Raw genomic sequence first — 13,808 nt, 5'->3', positions numbered from 1 at the left:
AGTGTGATTTTTATGTCATTATAATCAATAGTTAGAATAATACGTAGTCAATTATAAAATTATTTCCGTTATTTTATTACTGTCAAACACCAATTTCAATGTTTGGTGGCTTAGCTAACGTCCATATATAAAGTTTGGTTGTTCGCGTAGCCTACTGCAATATTTATTTTCAACTTTTGGAATTCTGGTGATTATCGCATTAACTTTCAAAAATAATTAATTACTCCTGATTCTAAAAACAAATCATCTACGAAAACAAAGTATGATCAATTTCTTTAATAAAGGTAAGCAAGATTAATATTTATAATTTGTTGGGATCAATTAAAAAGATATGTATGGAAATTACCAATAATTTAATTAATTTGTAGCTAACCGTTGGTCACGAATATCGTTTTTACACACAATCCTTAGGGATTTGTGTGTATTACGATCACGTACTGTGTAGCAGCCGCCGCCGCTGCCGTACACACGATTGTGTGGTACAAAGGCGATTGATATCTCAATCAATAGGCACTATTATAGCCTCGACGGGATTTTCGTAATTTTGGGATCGGAGCCCGAGAAGTTGGGCAAATGCCCAATTTACTATTTTTTGTGGTTTCGCTTTGTGTGGTTGATATTTTATTTAAAATTAAGTCCGATAACGTTAAAAAAAATATTTTTGGTAAGGTTAGGATTCAGCGGATATACAACTTCAGTTATATCAGTAAATATTAAATTTAAGTATAGTTTCCTGGTTAATTTACGGGACCCCAATTTTCGCGGTTTTATATTTTCGCCTAAAAGTCTACATAACGTTCTTTAATTTAAGTCCGATTTTCATGAGAGTTATATTTTTGAATAGCTGGGGTTTCCCTTAACCCTAGATTTGCAATTACGTTGCTTAATTTTAATTCTAAGTGAGGTTTTTTCGACAGCGTATGTGGACCCCCGCAACTTCCGACATGGTAAATCCGCGTGTCTATAGAGTTCTAAACGCCAGTTTCCCTCTCGCATTTTTCAAGGCCGTTCGCGCCGAGCTTTCAACGTGTTCCCAGAAGTAACAATAAGTGTGACCCCCAACGTTTTACGCACGTTTAACGCCCTTTTTACGCACGTCGTACGACAGGAAGTAGGTAAGTAAGATAATTAATTAATTTTAAGTGAGTTAATTAGCCATTTCGCGTCATACCTGAATTCTTTACGCGCTGAAGCTATATTCGCATTCCATTGAAAGCCTGCCTGCAATAACAATAACTTATGAACAGGCGCGTAAAATATAAGTGTGACCCTAAATATTTGTTATGCCCAGAAGTTAAGCATAAGTGTGCCACTAAATATTTTTTTGACCAGCTGCCGTACACACGATTGCTCGCGGTACGTTAGTGGTACAAAGGCGATTGATATCTCAATCGGTAGGCACTATTATAGCCTCGACGGGATTTTCGTAATTTTTGGGGTCGGAGCCCGAGAAGTGGGGCATTTGCCCCCTTTAGTGTTTTTGGTCGATTGTCATATTTGAATTTCGTGCCAATTGATACAGGTGTCATCTAACTCGTTCGCGTTTCGCTACCTTATTTCCAAAACCAGGTAACTCGAAAAACTTGGTTTTTATACAAATTAATTTAAATGAACGTGTTCGCGTTTCGCCACCTTATTTCCAAAACCAGGTAACTCGGAAAACTTGGTTTTTATACAAATTAATTTAAATTAACGTGTTCGCGTTTCGCCACCTTATTTCCAAAACCAGGTAACTCGAAAAACTTGGTTTTTATAAAAATTAATTTAAATGAACGTGTTCGCGTTTCGCCACCTTATTTCCAAAACCAGGTAACTCGAATAACTTGGTTTTTATAAAAATAAATTTAAATGAACGTGTTCGCGTTTCGCCACCTTATTTCCAAAACCAGGTAACTCGAAAAACTTGGTTTTTATAAAAATAAATTTAAATGAACGTGTTCGCGTTTCGCCACCTTATTTCCAAAACCAGGTAACTCGAAAAACTTGGTTTTTATACAAATTAATTTAAATTAACGTGTTCGCGTTTCGCCACCTTATTTCCAAAACCAGGTAACTCGAAAAACTTGGTTTTTATACAAATTAATTTAAATTAACGTGTTCGCGTTTCGCCACCTTATTTCCAAAACCAGGTAACTCGAAAAACTTGGTTTTTATAAAAATAAATTTAAATGAACGTGTTCGCGTTTCGCCACCTTATTTCCAAAACCAGGTAACTCGAAAAACTTGGTTTTTATAAAAATAAATTTAAATGAACGTGTTCGCGTTTCGCCACCTTATTTCCAAAACCAGGTAACTCGAAAAACTTGGTTTTTATAAAAATAAATTTAAATGAACGTGTTCGCGTTTCGCCACCTTATTTCCAAAACCAGGTAACTCGAAACGCTTGGTTTTTATACAAATTAATTTAAATGAACTCGTTCGCGTTCCGCCACCTTATTTCCAAAAACCAGGTTACTCGAAACGCTTGGTTTTTATACAAATTAATTTAAATGAACGTGTTCGCGTTCCGCCACCTTATTTCCAAAACCAGGTAACTCGAATAATTCTTTTCCGATAACATTCCTCTTGGGTTTATTAAGTTAATACATCAGTGGGATTGTGTGTACTCAAATGTCCGTGACATCTTGTTATTTTTAAGATGCCGTAGGAATACGGTGTTGTATTTTTAGCGGGTTAAAGGCCTAGGTTTGCTTCTGCCTGTCCCCCTTAAGTTAACTTGCCTGAAAAGCAAATACCCTGGTGGTAGGCCAACCGCTGAACATGTTAGCCCACCACCAGGGTATTTGATTTCAGGCAAGTTATTTTAAAGGGGGACAGTCAGAAGCAACCCTAGGCCTTTAAATATAATTCCGCTTGCCACAGTTGGGATCGGAAAGTTTATTTATAATTAAGGGTTTTTATTCTTAACTAGTCTGATTTTTAAAAATGTTGGCTCGCGTGAGTTGAAATCGGTTTTTAACCAAATATTTTGTTTAAATTTATCTGTGTTTTAGGCATTTCTAGAAGCGGTTTTATCGATAACAATCACTGTAAGACATTCTGATCGTATTTGCGAATTCAATTCATAATTCCGAAAGAAACTTCGATTAAAACTTGTAACACGTGATTTTGGCCAAATGGGTGGTCGAATAAGCCGAAAAAGCTTGAAGAGTGCGTTTACACAACAAGGCACAAGAGTACTATGTTTCGCCACAAATTAACTCACTCGGGGGAAAAACCATTTCAGTGCGACCAGTGTAGCTACGCGTCTGCAACGAAGGATACTTTGATTCGCAACAAAAGAAGACACTCGGACGAGAAGCCTTTTGTTTGTAACGATATCGGGCCAAACATAAGAAAAGTGTACTTCGCTACCAAAGAGCACGTCACTCTGAATTGGATAAGGCCCACAAATGCCCCATTTGCGACAGGAATTTTGCAACCAGTAAAACCCTCGAAGATCAAATTAGAATTCATGGTTCACCTGGAAACCAAATTGCTTCGAACAGTCACCCCCAAGAACCCGCGCGCCAAACGCAACCACGTCAATTGGACTCTTCAACGGGAAGTAGGTATTGCTTGGTGCAACTGCGAGGTGTGACGAAGGAACAGACGAAATCTGTCACTGAAAAGCCCCCCGCGACCACGCCGCGAAAGTTGGCTAACTTTATGCTGGCACCGCAAACATCGACATGAAAAAGTATAAAAATAGCTAGTCTCTTTAAGTAGATTATCGCTTATTGTTTCATTACCCCCATATAAATGAAGTCTTAGCCGTGACCATGGACAATGCTGGGAACAATGACACATTTACTCTAGAATTAGCCACTCGTGCCGCTTTACTTCAATTAGGCTATCTGACAGATTTTCAGAATCCAACCTAATCTATGGTCTACCTGATAACAATTTGATTTTAGACGTTAAGTCAAGATGGGGATCGACGTACGCCATGTTGAAAAGAGGAATGACTCATAGAGCCGTATATTCCCCAATCCCAAGCGTATTTTTGGTCGTTGTTAACCGATGTGTATTTTCAGGCATTGAATTCGATTTCAAGTACCGACAAGGATTAGGTTGCTGACGAGTGGGTGCTTTTCAATTCCCTGGGTAACTTTCATTCGGACATATAATAGGTCGATTTCGAAAGTCAGGGGTGAATGTTTTCGTACTACCATGACGTGAAGACTCAATTCCTCTTCGTCATAATGTCGTCTGTTTCCAGCTTAAGTGAATCACGGGTAGACGACGGAACAGACTGGGTCATGACGTAGGGGAAGTGTGTCTTCACTTCATAGGGGTAGGGAAATTTCCAACCGCTGACTTTTGGAATCGACCTATTATAAAAGCTTAATTTTTTGTACTCTTTTCAAGGACTTCGATTTTGCCACAAATTTCATCTGCCAAGCCAGGTACCCTATAGCGGCTATAATAAGGTCCACTGTTCAAACTGCTTTTGGAACATTTAGAAAAAAACCAAAGGATAATCAACTGGAATCATGCAAAACGCTAGTTCCAAGGCCTAAAAGAAATTAACAACGTACTTCAAACAATCCGACACCTCGACTTTGTGGGTTGCCATGGGTATAATAACCTTAATAATAATAATAATCAGCTAGGCTAATACTCAAGGCACCACCTTAGGCCTAAGTCCTCAAGCGACTGTTGAAGCCATTCCAATAATGACAGTTCTAATGTAGTGAAGTTTAAATTGAGGGAAAATATACAGTGGCGTATTCTATGGGGTCCGTCAGCGGAACTCATTATGAGACACTTCCGGATCACGGGGGCAATTTTTACGACGATCCTCTCTTTAGGTCCCCTTATGCTCCAGGTCGTGCCCGTTATTTACGTCGCTTGGAATTTAGGTGAAGAGTAGGCCACATTCAATGCTCATTTCTTTTTTGTTATACTGAAGACGTTTACGCAAATAAAGTTACTTATTTATAGCAATGAACCCAACACTCGATCTCGAATGCCTAAAAGAACACTATGACGCAAAGTTCTGCAAAAAGGTAAAATATATTGTGTCAGTCTTTCTTTCTTACTACCATGGCACCAGTAGATGACACGCGGAACGGGTCAAGTAGTCAAGACAATAATTATCCTGGAGTACAACGTTTCGGTTCTTTATCGAAAGAGGGTTACAAGAAGTAGCAGGGCTAAGGCTTCCGAGCTTGGACTTAATTTAAAAGGAGATGTTGCACCACCGCGTACAAATATCTCGCAATGGTGGCAGGTGAATCTACAACCGCCAGCCTAAGATTAGGTCTAATTTAATATTTATCTATTCCCACGAAGTAGCACGGAGCTGATTATAAGCGAGTATCACGAATGGCCCACGATTACCTCGGCGTTCCCGTGTCTTCGGAACGGCAGTTCTCGCGAGGAATGGACATTGTGACGCCGAAACGCGGTTCTTTATGCCCGGAAACAATAACGGCAATTTTCTGCTTGAAAATCTGGTGGAATCGCTAGTTTTAATAATTACAAAAATCATTTTTCTGTAAAAACTATATGCAGTCAAATAAAATATGATGTTCAAAATTAAGAAAATAGGCATTGTCATACTTACGACGTTAGTGACATAATGTTACTTATGAAGATGTTCTAAAATGGATTTGGCTTTAAATAGAGGTACATTCAATTCCATTATTTTTTGACATTTGGACAAAGTCTTTGGTCTGTATATTGGTATTATAAATAAATTAATTGTTTTACCAGGAGTAAATAAACTTCTAAATTATTTTTTGGCCAGAACTAAAGTAACTCGCGATTACACTATATTAATTTCGTTGATCATTGTTACTAAAAGTAACTAAACTTTTTTTAACCAAAAAGTGAATTAACTTTTTGTACCGAAAGTAAATGAAGTTAATGAACATCTGTTACCGGCTTTGATCCGTATGGCTTCCCTGAAAATCAGATTTCAATTCGACTTCTACATAACATGCATTATTACAAAGGCTTAGTGCGTTTTGCGCGGTATTTCGTAGCTTCATCGTCTGATTGCTGCAGAAGTTATGGGTTGAATCCCTCAAAGGTGTTTCATATTGTTTAAAATATGCTGTCGTTTGATTGATAACGCTAGTGCAGTCCTTAAGTTAGTATATCAAGGAGGTTTTCCATCCACAAATGATTATGATACATCGATCGATTAGTAAATATTTTACACTCGAGTTTCAAATATATATTTTTCCACTAGGGGCCCCACAAAATTGCGTATTTTATATCTCCGCAATTTAAATTCTATATCTTTACTTTCTGCGCGCATTAGGTGCATTTTTAATAAACTTTGCGAGTAAACGCGTTAGAAAATTGGGCAGAAAAAAGGTAAACCTAACAAATTTAAAGCAATGAAAAAACATTCTAAATACTAGGACCAATAGGTCAGCTAGGCTTGTACCCAAGGCCCCACCCTAGGCCCAAGTCATCCAGCGACTTATAATGCCTTTAAAATTAAATAGATCTTCGAGTCAAAAACAAATTGAAATGGAATTAAAATAGCCAGAATATCCAGCAGTAGGCCGGTTTCGCCCTAGTTGGAGCAAATCAATAGCGCGCGGGGAATCTGGCTCGCGACTAACTAAACCGAAAAGAGAAGCTAACCCTAAACATTAATAATTTGAAAACGCGTTGAGTAACAACGGGAAACCAAAAAGGGGGATATTGCTGGAGAATGAAATGAACTACCACGGTGGGAGTGCATGTGATAATGTTCGGAATTGTCATACAGCTCTGAAAACTGATACACACTTACCCGGAACTATTCTATAAAATAGTTAAAAATACTTAAAGAAAATTCCCAATGGTTCACTTTTTATAAGCAATTTAACTAATTGGTAGTTGGATAAAGGACAATGCATCCTAAGAAATTCATTACTTTTTTCTTTCTGTCATTTCATTTATATCCAGAATAATTTGTAACTTAACCCCTTTACCATTTATATGGCGATGAGGTGTCGGGATGCTGGGTATCTTGTAACTTCTCCTTTTAAATCGCCAATAAATCTCACACTAACACGATTTCGGAACCAATTGGTTAAATTGCTAATAAAAAGCCAACCAATAGGAATTTTGTGAAATATTTTTCACTATTTTATAGTAAGGTTCAGGGTACGTGTGTATTAAATTGCCGAGCTGTATGACAATTCCGAAAAATTAATGTGTTTTTAACTATAAGGTTAAGTTAATAAAAACCACTAATGGACTAGAAAGCAGTTAAATTACGCAATAAAGCTAAACCCCAAGAAATATAGAGTAATTGTATATGTCTATTAAGATGCTAAGCAATTAATCTTGAGATAGCAGTTGAGTAATTACATTATATCTCTTCCTTTGAAGGTAAGCCTTTATTGAGACTAGTTTAAACTTTAACTAAACTTGAAAAACCCAAATAATCTCCATCAATTTAGGAAAAATATCTGAATGAGTTTACAAATGCGAAATACGTCCATGAATAATTCCATTAAATGAGTGGTTTTGAAGACAGTTTATGAAATATGCTTTGAAAAGTAAATAAATCGGAAAGAAATAAAAACACATAATTAAAATGTACATTGGCTTTCGTTGGTTTCTTCTTCGGGAGGGAACTCGATCTTGATCGGGGTGTCTGGGTTCGTTGGGACACCCTCGTTGATGTCCCCAACTGGGCCACATTCCAACTCTTCTTTCTTTAAGACTGACGGAACCGGAAATTGGTCGATGAAGTCATAAAAAGGCTCGAGTTTGACGCTGCTGACATCGATGTTGAGGCATTCAGAGCCCGAAACCATTTCTCTGTCGGTGGTTGCGGTGGCAGCCTCAGCTTCGCCAACTTGCGCTTTCACGGCGTGGACGCGGTGGGGCTTTCCAGTGAGAGATTTGATCTGTTTTTTCGTCAAACGTCGCAGTTGAACCGAGCAATAACTATTTCCCGTTTGACGACCAGAGGGGTCAAATTGACGTAGTTGTATTTGAAAGGCTGGTTTTGGCTGGTGACTGTTCGATACGCCAATTTGGTTTCCAGATGGACCATGAAATCGGAGGTGACCTTTGAGGGTTTTATTGGTAGCGCAGTTCCGGTCCCAACTGGGGCATTTGTGGGCCTTTTCCCCTTCACAGTGACGTTCTCTCTCGTGGCGAAGTAAACTCTTCTTACGTTTGGCCCGATATTGGCACTTTGAACATCCAAAGGGCTTCTCGTCCGAGTGTCTACTTTTGTGGCTGATCAAATTACCCTTCGTTGCAGATGCGTAGCTACACTGGTCGCATTGAAATGGTTTTTCGCCAGAGTGAGTTCTTTTGTGGACAATCAAATCACCCTTAAGTGCAGACGCGTAGCTACACTGGTCGCACGGAAATGGTTTATCACCCGAATGAGTTCTTTCGTGGCGAATCAAATGACCCTTCGTTGCAGACGCGTAGCTACACTGGTCACACTGAAATGGTTTATCACCCGAATGAGTTCTTTCGTGGCGAATCAAATGACCCTTCTGTGCAGACGCGTACCTACACTGGTCACACTGAAATGGTTTTTCGCCGGAGTGAGTTCTTCTGTGGGAAATCAAACCAGTCTTACGTACAGACGCGTAATTACACTGGTCGCATTGAAATGGTTTTTCGCCGGAGTGAGTTCTTTTGTGGGAAATCAAATCAGTCTTACGTGCAGACGCGTAATTACACTGGTCGCATTGAAATGGTTTTTCGCCGGAGTGAGTTCTTTTGTGGGAAATCAAATCAGTCTTACGTGCAGACGCGTAATTACACTGGTCGCATTGAAATGGTTTTTCGCCGGAGTGAGTTCTTTTGTGGGAAATCAAATAAGTCTTACGTGCAGACGCGTAATTACACTGGTCGCATTGAAATGGTTTTTCGCCGGAGTGAGTTCTTTTGTGGGAAATCAAATCAGTCTTACGTGCAGACGCGTACCTACACTGATCACACTGAAATGGTTTTTCGCCAGAGTGGGTTTTTCTGTGCCGAATCAAATGACTCTTTTTTGCAGACGCGTACCTACACTGGTCGCATTGAAATGGTTTTTGGCCGGAGTGAGTTCTTTTGTGACGAATCAAATTACTCTTGATTGTCGTTGCGTAAACGCACCCTGCGCAATTGAATTTATTTTTTTCTCGACCACTCATTTTGCCAGAATCACGTTTCACAAGTTTGTTTTTAAATTTCTTTTGAAATTATGAATTTGTCTCGCAAATACAACCAGAAAGTCTTGTATTGTTCTAGAAATCCCTAAAATACAGCAAAATGTAAATAAAATATATCGTTAAAAACAGATTCGGCGGCCAGCGCTCGTAAAAGTAAGATTTAAATGAAAACGTTTACGTTCAACTCAGGCGAACCAACATTTTTAACAATCGATGTTGGCTAACACGAGTCAGAAACCGCATAGATACCGAGGGGTCGGTCAATCCCAAAAAAAGCGTACGGGATTTCGAAATCTCTGTGATTTCGCGATTTCGTCGGAGATTTCGCGGTTTTGTCGAAGATTTCGCGATTTCGTCGGAGATTCGCGGTTTCGTCAAAGATTTCGGGATTTCATAAGATTTTGCGATTTCGTCAGAGATTCTGAAATTTGGTCAGAGATTTCGCGATTTCGTCGGAGATTTCTTGAGAAGTGTACTGGATTTTGTACAAATGTCCGACCCGTCGATAGATACGGTTTGTTCCACAACGTAAATTCCCCAAAAAAAATTAATTATTATCATTTTATTGGCCAGAGATCGCCAAATATTCTGTTCGGAGTGAGAGCGGACTAACTAGAGTTGTAAGAAAATTACCGAGACCTTTTTTCCGGAAAATGTTTACCGTCACGGCAAGGAACCTATGCCAAAAACCTAGAAAACCTACGATAGCTCTCTATAGTCATGTACTTTGGCCTAAAATAAAGAAAAAGCTCAGAAAACGGCACGTGCATCAGGTGCTCCAAGTGCTCAAAACGCGGAAAACGAAATTAATTGAGGTACATAATTTAAATATAGAAAATCATATATTTTAGTGTAGTCTAAAATATTTTAGCTTTCGTCACGTAACCTGATCTACCTTAATTTTCCAAAATCTAGAATATTGGGGAAGAATGACGCCCCCTAGCGGTGGTGTCAAATAATCTAAAAACGTACCAAAACCCAAATTAACAACTCGAAGATTAACAGTGGGAAGCAGACATTTTTTAGCCCAGCAGATAACTCTTCTCTCTTTTCTCGCTAAAATGACAACACAGTATTCCTACGGCATCGTTTGAATAAAAACGATATTTGTGAGCAAGGGTTAGCCACAAAGGCTATTTTTAAGAATAGCACCTTTTGGGTTTTTTTTGGTTTTTCTTTATTTTTTTAGGTGCGTTATTTGTCAAGGATTACAGTAATGCCAAAAGTTTTAACTGCAATTTATTATTTAGATCAATATGAACGAGCTCTACAAGGTCGTTATGGAGATATGACGCGAAGTTACGTTTATCTACTTGTATGAAAAACGAAGATTTATACTTTTTTCCCCCGATTTTCAAGGCAATATTTCTTTTGAACTATAGGAGTTACCAGTCTAATTTTTCCTTTAATCAAAAGGTTTAATAGCGTAGAGTAGCAAATATTAATATGGAAGAGATCTACTTGGCCGTTAGCGAGATATGACGCGAAATTACGTAACCAATTTGTAGGAAAAACAAAGATTAGTCGTTTTTCTCCCCGATTTTCAAGACGATATTTCTCGAGAACTTTGGTGTAATTAATGTTAATCGTTAACATTATCTTTTGATTATATTGTTCATTTCACTTTTTTTGGTATTATTCAGTTTTTAATTTGATCAATTTCTGTCAGGTTTCGTTATATTTAAATATTTGTAAAGTTTGTTTATCATTATTTTGTTAATTTCATAGTTCTTTGCGTTATTCAGGCTTAGATTTAATCTTTTTGTTTTATATGAAGCTAGTCTAGTTCTAATTGCTTTTGAATAGTGAAACTGGCGCCATCTATGAAAGTTATACGAGACTTAGTATCGTCTAACATTCGAATACTTTTTCTTTTGAGTTTCGTGAGTTCTACTGTATTCAAAAATATCTTTCCTGAAACCTTTTTCGGCGAATTGACGGCGGTAGTTTTTTTAAATATTGGTAATTTCTATACATATCTTTTGAATTGATCCATAAAATTTTATATAATAATCTTGCTTACCTTAATTGAATTAAGCTGATAATACTTTGTAATAGAAGAGGAATTATTTGTAGAATTAGGAGAATTATCTTTATAAGCTAACAAGCGACCGACAACATGGTCAATATACCAAAATTCCAAAAGTTGTTAAAAAACATAGTAAGATACAGTAGGCTACGTGAAAAAGCAATTGTTATATATGGACGTACCTAAACAACCAAACATTAAAATTTGTCTTTCGACAGTAAAAACGGAAATAATTTTCTAATTGACTAAATAAGATGGTAATTATGGATTATAACAAACAAAGGCACACCAATAGACAAATACAATAAACAAATCATTGAAAACTAAAACAGATGATGCCATAGTTGTCTTATGAAATAGGGTTCCTAAAGCGTAAATTTTGAATTTTCCTCGTAAAAATAAAAAAACAATTAATTACTATCCAAACTTTTATAAATTTGATTACTTTTAACAGATACACGTGTGTGAAAGCTATAGCAGAAGCAAATATAATTTATCACTCTGACCGCTTTGGCCTACGAGAGAAAAAAACCCTGTGCGCGCGCGACCTTCTGAAACTGCAGGTATTCTAACTTTTCATTATTTATTTAGTAAATTAACGTAGAATTATATAAATATCAATTTATTTTGGAATTATATTAGGCATAATGGCGAATAGGCCTTATATTACAATGCAAATTATTTATAGGTCTAAGCCTTGGCCTAAATATGACTGAACCAACTTAACCAAGTAGCACAGAAAGCATACCTTCAAACATTCTAACTAATAAAGAAACACCTAACAAGTTTGTATTTCCAATTTGTGGTTATAAAAACTCGCTTTCTGGAGTACCTGCTTTGACGGATGAAAGTATTGATATCTTTTATATATCAAAAACAAATAAGAAGAGACAAATTCGTAGAAGTTATAAGTTTTTGGTAGAGTCTTACGTGATCACTTCTTCTCTGGTATCCTGTGATCAAAGGTATTTGTATTTTTGTTTGGTGTTTAAAACAAAATTATTTACCCAATGTTTATTTATAAAGGGAAAAGCAAAGTGCTGCAAAAGCAAAAAGAAAAATTACTCTCCGTACTGTGTTATCGCAGCTCTGAGGATATCTACAAATCAAATTTTGGATAGCAACTGTGGATGCCTGGCTGGAAAGGGAGGATTTTGCAATCATTTGATGACATTGTTGCGGCTAGTTCAAACTCTTAAAGCAAAGCATTTCGATGAACCTCCACCAGAGATGTCTTGCACGGATTTACCACAGCAATGGAACCGTCGAAGAGGGTCAGCAATTGGAGCTTTCAATGTGATGGAGCTAGATTGAAGAAGGCCTCAAGAAGGGGGAAGTTCAAAGAGAGTTGGTTGCAAACTTTTTGAGGCTCGATCATCGCCAAGAAATCCGAACGAATTAGGCAACGCAAACTGTAAACTTGCTTCCAATTTAAAAAATAGTGGTGAATTTGCTTTTGCAGACTTGATTATGTCTAAAAATACTTTATCTCAACCATCGGTGAATACTAAATTGGGGGCTTGCCCAAAGGATTCCCCACTAAGCTACCAATTGCAATATACCAATAGTTCCTATTTTGTGCTCCACTCTTTGCCTTTATTCGAAGCTCGTTCCTACGGAGTTGATCATACACCTACAATATGCTTTCCATCTCAAAATAATGTGTCCTGGAATATTTCTGCTAGTTTCTTGCCAATCGGTGAAGAAGAATATCAATTTCTTTGGTAAATAGAAGTATCAATTTCGGTGTTCCAAATTTGTTGAATGGTAATTAAGAATATATTATTACGACACTATAACTTTCAGGGGGGGGGGGTTGAGGGGAGTCGTGAGATTGGAAGGGAGGGAAGATTCAAAAAGTTCCAATTGTAACCTTGAAAATCTGACCCACGCACTAAACTCGAGGGAAATTTAAATACTTATTTCCCCGTGCCGTATGTATCGAATTTATTTGTTCGGGATCCGTAGAGTCGTTATTGTCACGGAGTAGGTAAATAAAACCAATAGTAGTTATGCAAAAATAGTAACTCTTTATTATTGTACTTGGTAACATCGTATGGCATATTGCAAAGGCACTTAAGGATATGGCTGTCGCTATAAGGCCCGATGGGTCGGTAACAGATTAAAATTAAACAGTTCTGGATAGTTGAGTTTCCGGATATTTACAAGAGAGTTTAATTAGGGCTGGAGGACTTGGTTTATTTTATACGGATGAATCAGTTAACGTCCAAAATAATAAATTAAAAGTACTTATCAATCTTCTATATACAAAGTCTTCGTCACAAAACACAACACCATTATGATGGTCACTCGGCATTCGCCAACACACACAACGTCCGACACACGGTACTAAGATTACCTTGGTTAACCCGAATCACACACCATAATTTAAACATTAAACTATAACTCAATGAATCAATAAATAGCAACATACTGATAAATAACACTAAACGTTAATGAAAATTATAACAAGGTATTAATTAAACTGTAATCTGACAAACATCATAATCTCAAAAATAAATAATTAATCTTTCCAATAATATTTCTAATCCTGTTTCATACTTTCTCCAAAATAAAGCTGACTTGGCTTTATACACGGAAATAAAAAAACAACTATTATCTTTTCAGGGTTCGAAAAAACGAATTACGGGGCTGCCAGAATA

At 37.3% G+C, this 13,808-nt stretch overlaps 2 protein-coding genes across 3 annotated transcripts in view; one reads left to right on the top strand and one right to left on the bottom strand.

The window, feature by feature from the left end:
• LOC149951732 (uncharacterized) overlaps positions 1-9,098 on the bottom strand; it is a 45,820-nt gene extending 36,722 nt beyond the window's left edge. The window contains exon 1 of the mRNA XM_090169652.1: positions 8,078-9,098. Within this exon, the coding sequence (XP_090025778.1) occupies positions 8,078-9,098 (1,021 nt within the window). The remainder of the gene's footprint in view (positions 1-8,077) is intronic.
• LOC149951728 (uncharacterized) overlaps positions 1-13,808 on the top strand; it is a 111,627-nt gene that overhangs the window by 2,262 nt on the left and 95,557 nt on the right. The window lies entirely within an intron of this gene.

Source organism: Leiobunum rupestre, chromosome 3 (genome assembly GCF_980474605.1).
Source record: "Leiobunum rupestre chromosome 3, qqLeiRupe1.1.hap1, whole genome shotgun sequence".
Classification (NCBI taxonomy): Eukaryota; Metazoa; Arthropoda; class Arachnida; order Opiliones; family Sclerosomatidae; genus Leiobunum; species Leiobunum rupestre.
Note: the sequence above shows the minus strand (reverse complement) of the source record. Positions and strands in the feature narration are given on the sequence as shown.